We start from the raw sequence: 12,438 nt of genomic DNA on the forward strand, positions 1-12,438 counted from the left end.
AACAAATGATTTTTGAAAAGTCTGAAATTAGCAAAGATGTAAAATTTCCTCCAGTGAAGTGACTGAAAGAACACTTTGAAAGAATGTTCCTTTGATAACCATCACCAAAGTTTTACAGCCTCATTCTCTGAATGCCACCGGCTTAGTTCAGAAACTGTTTTTTGTTTATTTGGGGAAAGCAGAACATCAAGGATTGTAAAAGCCACCAGGTATGGGGTTGGAGTCCTCCCTTGAATGAGGCAAAATAAACCGAATGACCTTGAACAAACTTGTTTATCTCTGGGACTTCAGTGTGCTTTGAAAATGAGGGACTGAAATCAATGGCTTCTAAGGTCCCTTCCAGCTCTCTCTGATTTTATGACAGATATTCCAATTGCAACAGAAACTCACTACTCATTTGGCCCTCCCATTGCACATAAAGAAAATACAGAGTATCATTTTAAAAGTCAGAGAGTCAAACTCTTGTTTTGAATCTTAAAGTTCTACATGACGGCTGAGGTTAAAACGCCTCTCTTTCAAAAATCGAAAAGGCTGAATCGTCAGACGCTAAAACTCATCACCACTGCGGAGGAAAGTGGCTTTCCAGCTTAGTAGAAAATCTGAATTGACAAAGCATGCAAAAATTAGCTCTGAGAGCTGCAACGCTCCCTGTAAGGATCCTGGTAAATGCTTGGAGGTTTCAGTGTTCATTGTTTATGCTGCAGGAAGCAATGAGGCTGGAAGCAGGAATGTGACTTGGCCAGAAACTACGATCTTCATTCAAAAGGGAGCAGTCTTCTTCGGGAAGAAATAAGATAACTAAAAAATTACAAAATCAGAATTGTTTTAATTGTTTGAACAGGTTCCTTTTTATGGGAGGGGGAGAAGGTCACCAACTGTCAATTATGTGTTCCGCAGATTCCCAGTTTTGTTACAATCACTGAATTTACATACAATTGTAGGTGCTATTTCTTCACGTGAAAGGCATTTTCCAAATAACGTCTGATGTAAAGTGGAACTTAGCGAAAAATCACTTAAGAAATCAAATTTTATATAATGGAAATACTTTTAGCCACAGCCTTCACACATCTGTGGATTCCAAACTCTTATCTGAGCAGAGGTAATGTAATTAAACCGCCTTCACTCAAAATGGTGTCAAAAGGCAACTACCCTATTTACCAGCCAGTGATAAGTTATGACAACACTATTTCATGGCCTGTCACTGTATTTCTTTTAACCCTCCGGCACCAGGATTCATGATTTCCCCAATACTCAGAGCTTATCTCACATGCTTTAGTGCAGAACAGCAAAAAAATCAGGGATGCAACGCCATATTCAGAAACTAGATGATGACTTGGGAATAAAAGGAGAAAAAAAGTGAAAAGTACTACTTACCTCTTTCTCCAAGTTTTCTATTTTCTAATAAAGAAGAAAACTTTATTTTAAACCTAAGCAGAAAAATTAATAGTCCGGAGGGAACCCAATGACCACTACTCCCGAGTGAAAAACTTTTAAATCACTACTAGTAGGTCTTTGTATCATGTAGAGCTAGTTCTAACAATGTGAAACTAAGGCATGTTTATACTTAGGAAATAAAATTTGGCAAAAGACATCTAATATTTCTTTTCACAATGAAAATGAGTTTTTTTCCTTTAAAGTTCCCTAGAGCTCATACCTATAAAAAAGTTATCAGTATTATTTATTGAGATACAGTAAGTGATGCTAGTTGCCATGGAGTCCCTTCTGACTCATGGCCTTCCCAGGTGTGCACAAACTAACTGCTCCATAGGGCTTATCAAGCTGTGACCTCTGGAAAGCAGATCACCAGCCTTTTCTTTCCAGGTGCCTCCGGGTGGGTTCGAACCACCAACCTTACAGTGGTAGAGTGCTTAAACATTTGCACCATCCAGGGACTCTTAGCGGTGCCCAAACTCTCTCATGAGACTAAAGAAATGTCATAAACTTCCCCTGGCAACTGGATTCTTAGTGGTAACTACATGACCCCTGAGTTTCCCTGTAGACAAAGTGCATACAGACGTCAGCAGATTACAGGATCTCTACAAACTGTCACAGACACCAACTGTCAATCAGAAATATAAATAAGGGTGGAGGAGCTATGGAAGGCTTGTGATTTCTCAGCACATGACTAAACACCGCCCTGCAAGCATCATCTAACATACAATCAGGAAAGTATTCAGATTAGTGGAATCTGCTACTCCTACTCACAGTATCAAAATTATACAAGGGAACCCTTTCCAGGTGACAACTAAGAATTACGAGACTCCCAGATTAAGCAAGAAACACCTCTAGAAGGAGGTCACAATAAATACTTCAAAGTCCATGTAAAGAATGGGGCATGCACCCGCCAGGTGTTTGCCATGTAGTATTTCATTTACCCAATCACTCTGACAACTATTATAATTAATCCTCTCTTCACAGATGAGGAAGCAAGTTGGAGTGAGCCACAGATCCGTGCCTGCTCATGAAAGACAGAGGTGGGATTTCAACCTGGGTGAGTCTGTTTAAAAAGTTCCTGCCCTACTCATTATATCACATTGCTACCCCATTACGTGCACTTGTATAATCTAGCTTCTGGCCAAGGAAGGAAGAGAAGAAAGGAAGGAAAGTGCAGGAGGTTTAAGACGGCCACAAGTCACCACCTGGGAAGAAGGGAGCCCAACCCAACCCAACCCCTGCTACTGAGTGGACTCCAACTCACAGCAAGCCTCATTGGGTCAGCAAGGCTGTATATCTTTCAGGAAGTAGATTGCCTCATCTTCCTCCCATGGAGCAGCTGGTGGGTTTGAACTGCCAACCTTCTGATTAGCAGCCAAATGCCTTAACCACTATGCCAACAGAGCTCACTGAAGAAGGGAACAGTACTACATAAAATGCACATAAGAACACTATAGCAGTTCTATTAAAGTATTTGCTTAGTTAAAAGATACTACACACCAGGACTAGTGCTAGGTACTGGAATACAGTGCCCTAAGACATGGCTCCAGCCCTCAAGGAACTCACAGACTCAAAAAAAGGCCTTAAATACTCCAATTTCAGTCACAAAGATGGAAAAGATGACCCACCGTCAGCGAGGCTCCAGGCCACAGAGAAAAGCAGGTTGGCGTTAACAGGTACAAGAGAACACCTCCAATCACTTTGGAAACATTTCTAATCCCACACGTTAGCAAGTGACTCTTGGATTACTATTTAGACTAGCCATTCTCTGCTCATTCTAACATCAAGAAAGGGCTGTACTGAACCAATAAGAGAAGCAAGCCACCAATTAAAAAAAAAAAAAAAAAAAAAACTCCACCAGATACTTGTAGGAACATCTGAGGAAGAGAGGAACCAGGGGATGATGCTAAGTGCCCTTTCTTGAGAACATTAAACCAGGATGGAAACCAGTTAGAGCCATCTTGCTCATACAGGTGCCTTTTTAAACTTACAAGTGCCTGCACCTGGAACCACGCAGCTCGTCCAAGACTCCAACCAGGCTTTATCTACCTACACTGCCCCAATCCCCGGCACAAGGAGAAAACATCAGGAAGTCAAGAAGCTTATTAGCTAGCAGAGTGAGGAATGCCAGCTCTGCTGATAAATTTAGGGCCTTGGCCTCAGATCTTGTAGAAAATAGCAACAGTGCTATAAGGTTCAGTTCCAATCAAGAACTCTGAATAGAGTTCCTATAAAATTATTACACCACTGTTGCTGGATGCCGTGAAGTTGGTTTCGATTCACAGCAACCCCCGGTGACAGAGTGGAATTGTCCCCTTGGTTTTCTTTTGACTAGTCAGCACACAGCAACAATCCTCACGGGTGCAGATCACGAGGTTTATTCCCCGTGAAGCAGCTGGGTGGGTTCTAACCACCCGCCTCTGGGTTGTCAGCCCAGCTTCTGACCAACCAGAGTACCATGTTATTCATAAAAGCTCTCACAGGCTCCTCCTCCTTTTTCTTCCTCCCGCTGCCTTCCATCTACTTTACTGTTCCTTGGTTAAAACATGGTGTGGCAGTTAAGGTTACGTATCATCACGGCTGGGCCTGGTTGAGTGGCTGGGCAGCTGGAAGTAGTTAGTACTCCCCATGATGAGACTGGTAATCAACTCCATGGTGGAATCTACTGTGAGCAGCTGAGTAGCTGCCTTAGGGATGTGGTCTGCTTCCTGTCTACGTAAGGATGCTTTGAGAAAGGTCTTGAGCTTTTTGGCACACTTGGATTCTACGTTTAGCCAAGTCTTCATTCAGCAGTCTTCCATGATGCCTGCCAATCTTGGGACGGTTTCTGGTTTTGAACTAGTGGCTTGCCATGTTGCTTGATAATCATGGGGCTGTGCCATTTTACTTGTTGACATTGAGTTTGTCAGCCTCAGCAGTCAGCAGCTGCCTGAGTTAAGAGATGCCACCAGCTTCAGTGGGCCAGGAGCAAGAAGCAGAGCTGAAGCCCAAGGTTGAAGGTCTGTCACCCAGCCCCTAAAGCTGGCACTCTGAACTCAAGACTTCTAGTCTCCAAAACTGTAAGAGAATAACTCCCTGTTTGTTAAAGCCATCCATTCGTGGTATGTCTGCTATAGCAGCACTAGAGAACCAAGACACATGGTTTATGTCCACAGGCCCTCTGTACCATTTAGAAGTTCTCTATACCAAACGATACCTAGTATTACATTCTTCTGTAATAAAACATATATTGGGAGACATTTTGGACTGCACAGAGTTTTCTTCCTCCTGACAAACATACTGACTATCAAAATGAGGCGCGCAGATCCTGACACATCAGTTTAAGGAGACATCTGCAAAGCAGTCGACACTTTACTGTACAAACCCATTTCTCAAAGGTAGGTGCTACCACTGTCAACCAGCCAAAAGGGATCAGAGCAGGAGATCATTGTAGAGTGGGAGAAAAATGTGTAAAACTCAAAATCATTAAAAAGACCTGGCTTACCTGTCTGACACTGACTGGTGAAATCCCCGAGACTATGGCCCCTAGTCATCCTTTGGTACTGGAGTTGCACTCACTCCTGTGGCTTCCAGACAAACCACACACAGACATACAGGGACACTTATGCCAGGTAATACATTCCTTAGAACAATCAATCATGGGAGATGAGAAGGGCAGTATTTGCATCGGGAGACAGCTCAGAGGACAGGAATGCATAGCAAAGGACACAGGGAAGATATAACTACAGGGAGGAAGTGGGAAGAGAGCTGTTACATTGTGGGGATTGCAGTCAATGCCATGAAACAAAATGTGTATGAACTGCTGTATGAAAAATAAATTTGTTCTGTAGACTTTCACCCAAATCACAATGAAAACTGGGGGTGGGTGGGAGGTGGCCCCTGAAAGCTTTTCCACTTCAAAACCCTTTCTCACTCTTCAATATCTACAGAAGCCAGGCAGCTGGGGGCTCTGACAAACTGGAGACATTGAACCTACGGGCAGGGGGCATACCCCAATATGGCCAATTACTGTGTGCCATGCTGAACTATGGGTAGGCCTGCCCTTGCCAGAGCTATGAATATTTACAAAGTTGCATGTGAAACCTCTTCTAAAGGCTGGCTCTGACTGGGTTGAAACACCATGAGGGTCACATCAAACACAGGCAGGATTTATCTGACCCTTCGGCGACTGACTCGCACCCTCTACCTTAAACCTAAAGACCAAACAGCCAAACTCAATGGTCTAGATTCACAATTCCCATCCACCATGCCTCTGCAGCCTGAAACTGCACAATGTCCAGTTTTCTCTCTTGATTTCTCACTCTTCCAATTCCCTAAAATTAAAGGTTGTACATTTATACTCCCCTCCCCATTTTTTATCTCTATAAAACTAGGCAACTAGGATCTCTGGCAACTACGACCTCAATAAACTGATCTGCAGCCGAGATTCACAATTAGTAATGAAGCCATTCATTTATTTGCCAAAGAGTTATCTTTGAGAATTCCTTTGCTTTCCAATCAGTTGGAATATGTATCCTCACTGCTACCTCATTTCTCCCCTTTCACACGATCTATTCCAATCTCACTGACCTGGGTTACTGCAAGCCTGTCATCTATCCTTTATTCTCAACTCCGATTCCCACTTAACCTGGCCTTCAACGCCCTCCACAACTCAACCCGTCTGACTTCACAGCTTTACGTGTCCTCACTCTACAGCAGAGATCACGACCTGGCCACACTGGATGCTGCTGCCCTCTTGACACACCACCAAAACTGTTACTGAACACAAAAAGCACAAACTGTTAAAGGGGGAAAAATGTATATATATATACACACACACACTGAATTTCATCAAAATGTTCTACTCTTCAGAAGACACTCCTAAGACAAACCAACAGACTGGGAAGAGATTTACAAAACACCTATCTCATCAAAGATTTCAATCCAGAGTACATAGAAAGCTTAATTAAATGCCACAAAAAAATTCATTATAAAAATGGCAAAGTTAAGATCAATTCTTAGGGGCTACAAATGACAAACTGGCACATGAGAAGATCCTCAACAGCATTAGCCATCAGGGAAATGCAAACTGAAGGCACAGTGAGGAACATACGGTTTCTAGTAAAACGGCCTGAATTTGAAACACCAACAGGTAATTGCAAGTGCTGGCAAAGAAGTGGACCAAGCAAAACACACATCACTTAGTGGCATAGCAAAATGGTACAGCCACTTTGAAAACTGTTGGGCAGTTTTTAATCAACAGACACTAATCACACAATCACATTCCTAGTTATTTACCCAAAAGAAATAAAAGCATACCCACACAAAGACCTTTATGCAAGTAGCTTTATTCATAATAGCCAAAATAACCCAACTTTCAAGCAAATGGTGAATGCAGAAATAAACATGGTACATATACAGAATACTTCTTGGTAACGAAAAGGAACGTGCTAATGTACGCAACGTGGGTGAATCTTAAAACTACGCCAAGTGAAAGCGGCCAGCCTAAAAACAGTACACATAAACAACTTCCTTCATAACGTTCTGGAAAAGGTCAACTAAAAAGAGGACATTTAGTGTCAAGCACAGAAAGTGGGAGAGGGGATTTTACTACAAAGGGGCAGACAAGAACTTTCTGGGGGCGATTAGTAAGTTGTGTGTTGATAGTGGTGATGATTATGGATGTGTATACATTGATCACCTCTCACTGAACTGTAGATCCAAAAAGGGAGAATTTTACTGCATGTAAAGTGTTCCTCAATACAGAGAAACTTAAAAAACCATCTCTGAACCTTGGCTCTTTGTCCTGAAATATTGTTAATCATCGAAGACTGATGAAACGCTTAATAAACTGTTTGTGGTCCAACCAAACTGCATCCTCCTCCATGAAGTTTTCTCTTATTACCTAATCCAAAAGCTCAAAATGGCTGCCCAAAATACAGCTTAAAGAGCGTTTTTAAAAAGAAATCTAAAGTTTCTAGAAAGGAGATTTCTCATATAAATTTCCATTTCCACCTCTGTTCGAAGTATCATGCATCCTGATTTAGCAACAACTGGCTAGAGCCAGACAGGAACTTGCCACAGCACTCTCCTCCACTCCCACTGTCTCACACTGGGCCACTGATTTTAATCACCTGTTGCTTATGTACCCCTCCCTGTTGCTTATGTACCCCTCCCTGTTGCTTATGTACCCCTCCCTGTTGGCAGCTACAGGGCTGGGCATTTCCAACACTCACCTAAATAAAACCCTTTCTGCTTAGTAAGAATGCTGTGGGACTGTGAGAAAATATTGATATTCTTATCCAATTATCTACAATGCTAATTTTTACGTGATTTTAATATTTAAAAATTTATTACTGAATGCATTATGGGTTAAAGATTAAGATTGCCAAAGGTATGTAAGGTTTTTAAAGTGGCCCTGATTAACTGGTCTTCTCCCAGCCCTTGGGCAGTCAGAACTCTCATATAATAATCACCAAAACTCACTGCTGTGGAGTTAATTCTGACTCACAGCGACCCTTCCTTGGGTTTCCAAGGTGGTTATTTCTGCGGAAGTAGATTGTCCAGTCTTCCTTCAGAGGAGTGGCTGGTGGGCTTGAACCGCCAGTCTTCTGGTTAGCAGTCAAGTACCTTTGGCACTATGCTACCGAAGGTGCCAGCGTTTCTCTGGGTTGCAGTCAGTGCTGTAGTCTAAACCGGGCAGACTGCATTAGAACCTATGTTTCCCAGGGGACCAGATAGGCCACTGCCTTTGTTAATGCAGTGTAAGTTCCCATTAACCTTTTAAGTAACAAAGCTTACTTTGGGATCACAGTAATTTTATTGTAAATTTAAGGCACCTTTGGATTCATGGCAGGGCATGTTTTGCTGTCCCCTTCCCTCTCAGATGTGTTCATTTCCTCAGCTTCTGCCAAGTCAGCAAGTCCTACTGGCCGACGATGGCTCTCCTTCCTCACCCCACATTCACAATAAAAAGCAGCTCAACTATTCTACCTGGAGAGCTACAGAAGGCTTCCTCTTCAGCAAAGCTTCAAAAAAGCTTTTCTTTTATCATTAGAGGGAATTCCAAAATTTAATTTTCTTCTTCTATACCAGAAAGTCTTACCTGATAGTATTATGTGAGTGACAAGGCAAAGTGTAACCACGCCGGTATTCAATTTACAAATCTGTGAGACAAAGAGAGCTCTGTGGTGTAATGAGTAAGACACCTGACTGCTAACCAGAAGGCTGGCGGTTCAAACCCACCAGCCACTCGGAAGACTGGGCAATCTACTTCCATAGAGATACTGCCTCAGAAACCCAAGGAGGGGTCACTGTGAGTCAGAATCCACTCTACAGCACTGAGTTTGGTTGGTTTGGTATGGGAGACAAAGGTGTTGGAAAATACAAGTTTTAGAAGCCATGCTGCATTTGCCAATAGCACAGACTTTAAGAAACCCCCAGCTTTGTTCAGATGCAGCCAGCCCAGCAATAGTACCAGAGCCACTGGGGTAGGCACTGCGACACGGAAAAAACTCAGCCTGCTGTTCTTTCTCAACAATCATTCTCAAAGCGCAGTCATCACCTTCAAGACAGTACAGCACTCACCATGCCCAGAAACTTGGCCACATACCAAACGTGACTCTGTGTTACCTAAAGCTCTATAGTTAACAATTTTTCTGTAAAGAAAACCTAATGGTCTAACTTCAGGTTTTAACAGGCTTAAGATTAAACATCATATTACACTGGAACCTATTTAAATTTGGATGGTCAAAGCTCAGAAGGCAAGAAAGGGTAAGAAATAAGGATGAATGGAAACAGGGAGGAAGTGGGAAGAGTAGTCACACTGTGAGGACGGCAATTAATGTCACAAAATAAAATGTACATGAGTTGTTATATGAAAAACCAATTTGTTCTGTAAACTTTCACCCAAATTACAATATAAAGTTAAAGTAAAACTGGATGGTCAAATTATAAAGAAATGCATCTGACTGCCCAAACTCTATACTTGTGGCATAAATCTTAACAGGTCCCAAATCCCTCTGGCAAGCGTGGCCTTTCTGTGGAAACAAATGCCTAGACTTTCTTAACATGCCCTGAAAAAATGTCTAGTAGATAGCATTGCCAATACTAAACGTGGAATAGATTTTCAACCAATTCAAATGTAACCCAAAGTATTATTCCAGCATGTAAACCAGTCCCTGGAAAAATCAGACACACAAAAGCATGGTAGTGCTCACTTAGAACAGCCACCTCCATGAAACAGTACCCTCATGTCTTGAAAAAGCGGATCTGTGCCCAACTCACTCCCTAAAACAAGTGTCTATAAATTTCCTTTAACATTTTCATTTACAGTAGAAGGAAGACTAGGCATTATCAAATATGGTACTATTCATTCTATAACTGAAAAGAAATGATGGATTACACACTCTAGATAGGTGTACATCACTTCAAACATCTCATTTGTGGTTAAGAAAGGGTTTTTAACTTGTCTACTTACTGCTCGTTGTATTGTACTAATTACTTTGTATACTATAGTGCATAAAACATCCAACACTGAGACTTCAGTCAAATTGATTGAGATCTTCAAGTAATATCCTAACATCTCCCATCTACTTAATGTAAATCAACATGTTTCAGTGGCTAGAGTGCTCAGAGTATTTATCTAAGTATAACAAAAAGATCTGCCAAAAATGTGGTAACCAGATAATAAATGTGCAGCCTTATAAAATGAACTTCGAGAAAGATGAGAGAGAGATCCTTTCTTCATTATTTTCTGTCTTTCGGGATCCAAGTTCAAACGGAAATGACATACTTTACCCCATTAGATCACATTCTTAACTAACATAACAAAGTTCTAAACTATGGTCTTAAAAATACTGCTTTTATGACCACTTTTATCTAAGAAGTCCTTTTGGAGAGATCCATTAAATATGTAACCACAATATGATGATAATCAAAAAATAAAACAAAAACAGAGGAAGACAAAAAGCCATACTTAAAGAGATCAGAACAAAGATACCAACGTACTTCGGCCAAAATTAGTATAAATAGACTTTATTGAAGTCAGTGCCTCTGTACTGAGACAGAAGATTGTGTCTACATAAGCACAAGTTGTAACATTTCACAACTTCTAAAAGGAATGTCAACAATTACAACGATCATGCATACCATGGTCGATAATCACATTTTAGAAGCATTTTCAACCATTTCTAAAGAAATGCTTATAACATTGTTATATATAGAACTACTTTCAATAAACTGCAAAACATTGATCGACTTTTCCAGTATAAGCTACAGTGTCAACACAAAAGGGAGGCATAAATGTTTAATTTATGAAATCAGAATGGAATATTTACTGTAAAGAAAAATTAAAAAGCTTTCAAATAAAGGCCATTATTGAACCAACGTGAAGAGCACAACTTTAACTTTTGAGTTCATTCATCTTTTAAAGCTGTCCTCTGAGTAACTTCAGTTCTAGCGTTGCATTCAGTACTGTGAATATTCCTTGGATTGAAGTTTGGCAATGATGCGGTCCAACTGTCTCTTTGCTTCACACTGTGGGAAATTGCTCATGTCATAATATTGAGGGGCAATTTTCACCAACCTGTCCAGAAGGGGGAAGAAATTACCAAATTAACATTTAATTAAAGTATTGGAGTGCTCACTAGATAGGCATTAGTCGTTCATATTCATAAAGGCAAATCTATAAACCCAAGTCAATGATAAAATTACAAATGCATTAGAAATGTTATTAATTTAGTAAGCAGTAAATTGACACTGAAACTTCATTAAAAAAAAAAAAAAACATTGAAAGCATCGTCTTTAAAAAATCTTTTTACATGAATAAGATGACAACATAAGGCTCATGATTTCTTCACTGTAGCATACTATTCTGACTTGCCTCTCCAAGGTTACAACAATAATACAGATACAGAAACTTCTTAGTATTCAAATGATTGCATCTCCTCATTTTCAATGTTCTAATAACTATACACATAACTGTATATCCCAAAGAATCCACTTGACTGAAATCCTAAAGTCTATCCTTACAATTTTTTTCTCAACAAAGCATTAAAGATAACATGGTAATGTCCTACACAATTGAAGTGTCAAAAGTCACAAATCAGTGTAGGAAAGAAGCCTCACAATATATAGGATGTGACAGTGCCTAAAATAAGCCACATTGTGCTTTCAGTCCCGCCATTCTGGCTGACAATTTCCATCATAAGTCACAGAAAGGATTCTGGCTTAAGGGAAAAAAACAAAAACACCAAAGTAATTTTTCTTGAAATAATCAGTTCTGATTACATTTTGTAAAAGCTACTATGTTAAGATACCATCACCTGAATTTCTAACAGAGATCTCTACCTGTATGTAGTTTCTATGCTCTTGAACACCATGCACCACCAAGGAAATGATAAATAGTTGAAAACTAGTTGTGAATGGGACAAGTAATAGAACATAAAAATGAATCACTTCTGGAACCAGCAACAGTATTGGCCTGAGTTAATCTTAATTATAAAAGAAGGCTCCAAAGAACTGAGTGCCAGTCAACTCTAACTTCATATTCTGCTCAAATCTGGTCCTTATCCATACCAACAATCCCACTGTCTTCTCTGCAAAGAAAAGACAGCAAGAGATCAACCAGAGCATCAGGTCAACTCCCCAAACCCACACACTGCAATATAGGTTCCTAATTGAGACGAAAATCAACCAATTCCCCCATCAGTGAGTAGAAGGACATGTCTCGTGAAACATAATCCAGATTATATTCTGAGAAAAACGCTAACAAAAACAAAAGGTGTGCTTACCATTCTGGCTTGATATCTGTACACGTCCGGATGTAATTCTTTGTTGTAAGAACAAACTCATTATAAAGCACCCATTCAGGCTTGTGGTCAAGAACAGTGGAGGGATGCAACTGAACCACCTGGTTGTCCTTCACAGTTAAGTAATGCCCTGTCCGTTCTAAATGTGCCACCTGAAACCAAAACCAAGTAAATTAATACAACAGAAGCTAGTATATGCTAGGTATAAAACAAT

At 40.6% G+C, this 12,438-nt stretch overlaps 1 protein-coding gene across 1 annotated transcript in view; it reads right to left on the reverse strand.

Annotated features, from left to right (window-relative positions):
- Positions 1-10,881: 10,881 nt before the first annotated feature.
- Positions 10,882-12,438, reverse strand: part of DHX15 (DEAH-box helicase 15) — a 69,855-nt gene continuing 68,298 nt past the window's right edge. Inside the window, exons 13-14 of the mRNA XM_007952560.2 lie at positions 12,207-12,376; positions 10,882-10,999 (exon numbers count right to left, since the gene is read on the reverse strand). Of these exons, the coding sequence (XP_007950751.1) occupies positions 10,882-10,999; positions 12,207-12,376 (288 nt within the window). The remainder of the gene's footprint in view (positions 11,000-12,206; positions 12,377-12,438) is intronic.

This window comes from Orycteropus afer, unplaced genomic scaffold, assembly GCF_000298275.1.
Source record: "Orycteropus afer afer isolate SDZICR_OR568_19922 unplaced genomic scaffold, OryAfe1.0 scaffold00346, whole genome shotgun sequence".
In the NCBI taxonomy this organism is placed as follows: domain Eukaryota; kingdom Metazoa; phylum Chordata; class Mammalia; order Tubulidentata; family Orycteropodidae; genus Orycteropus; species Orycteropus afer.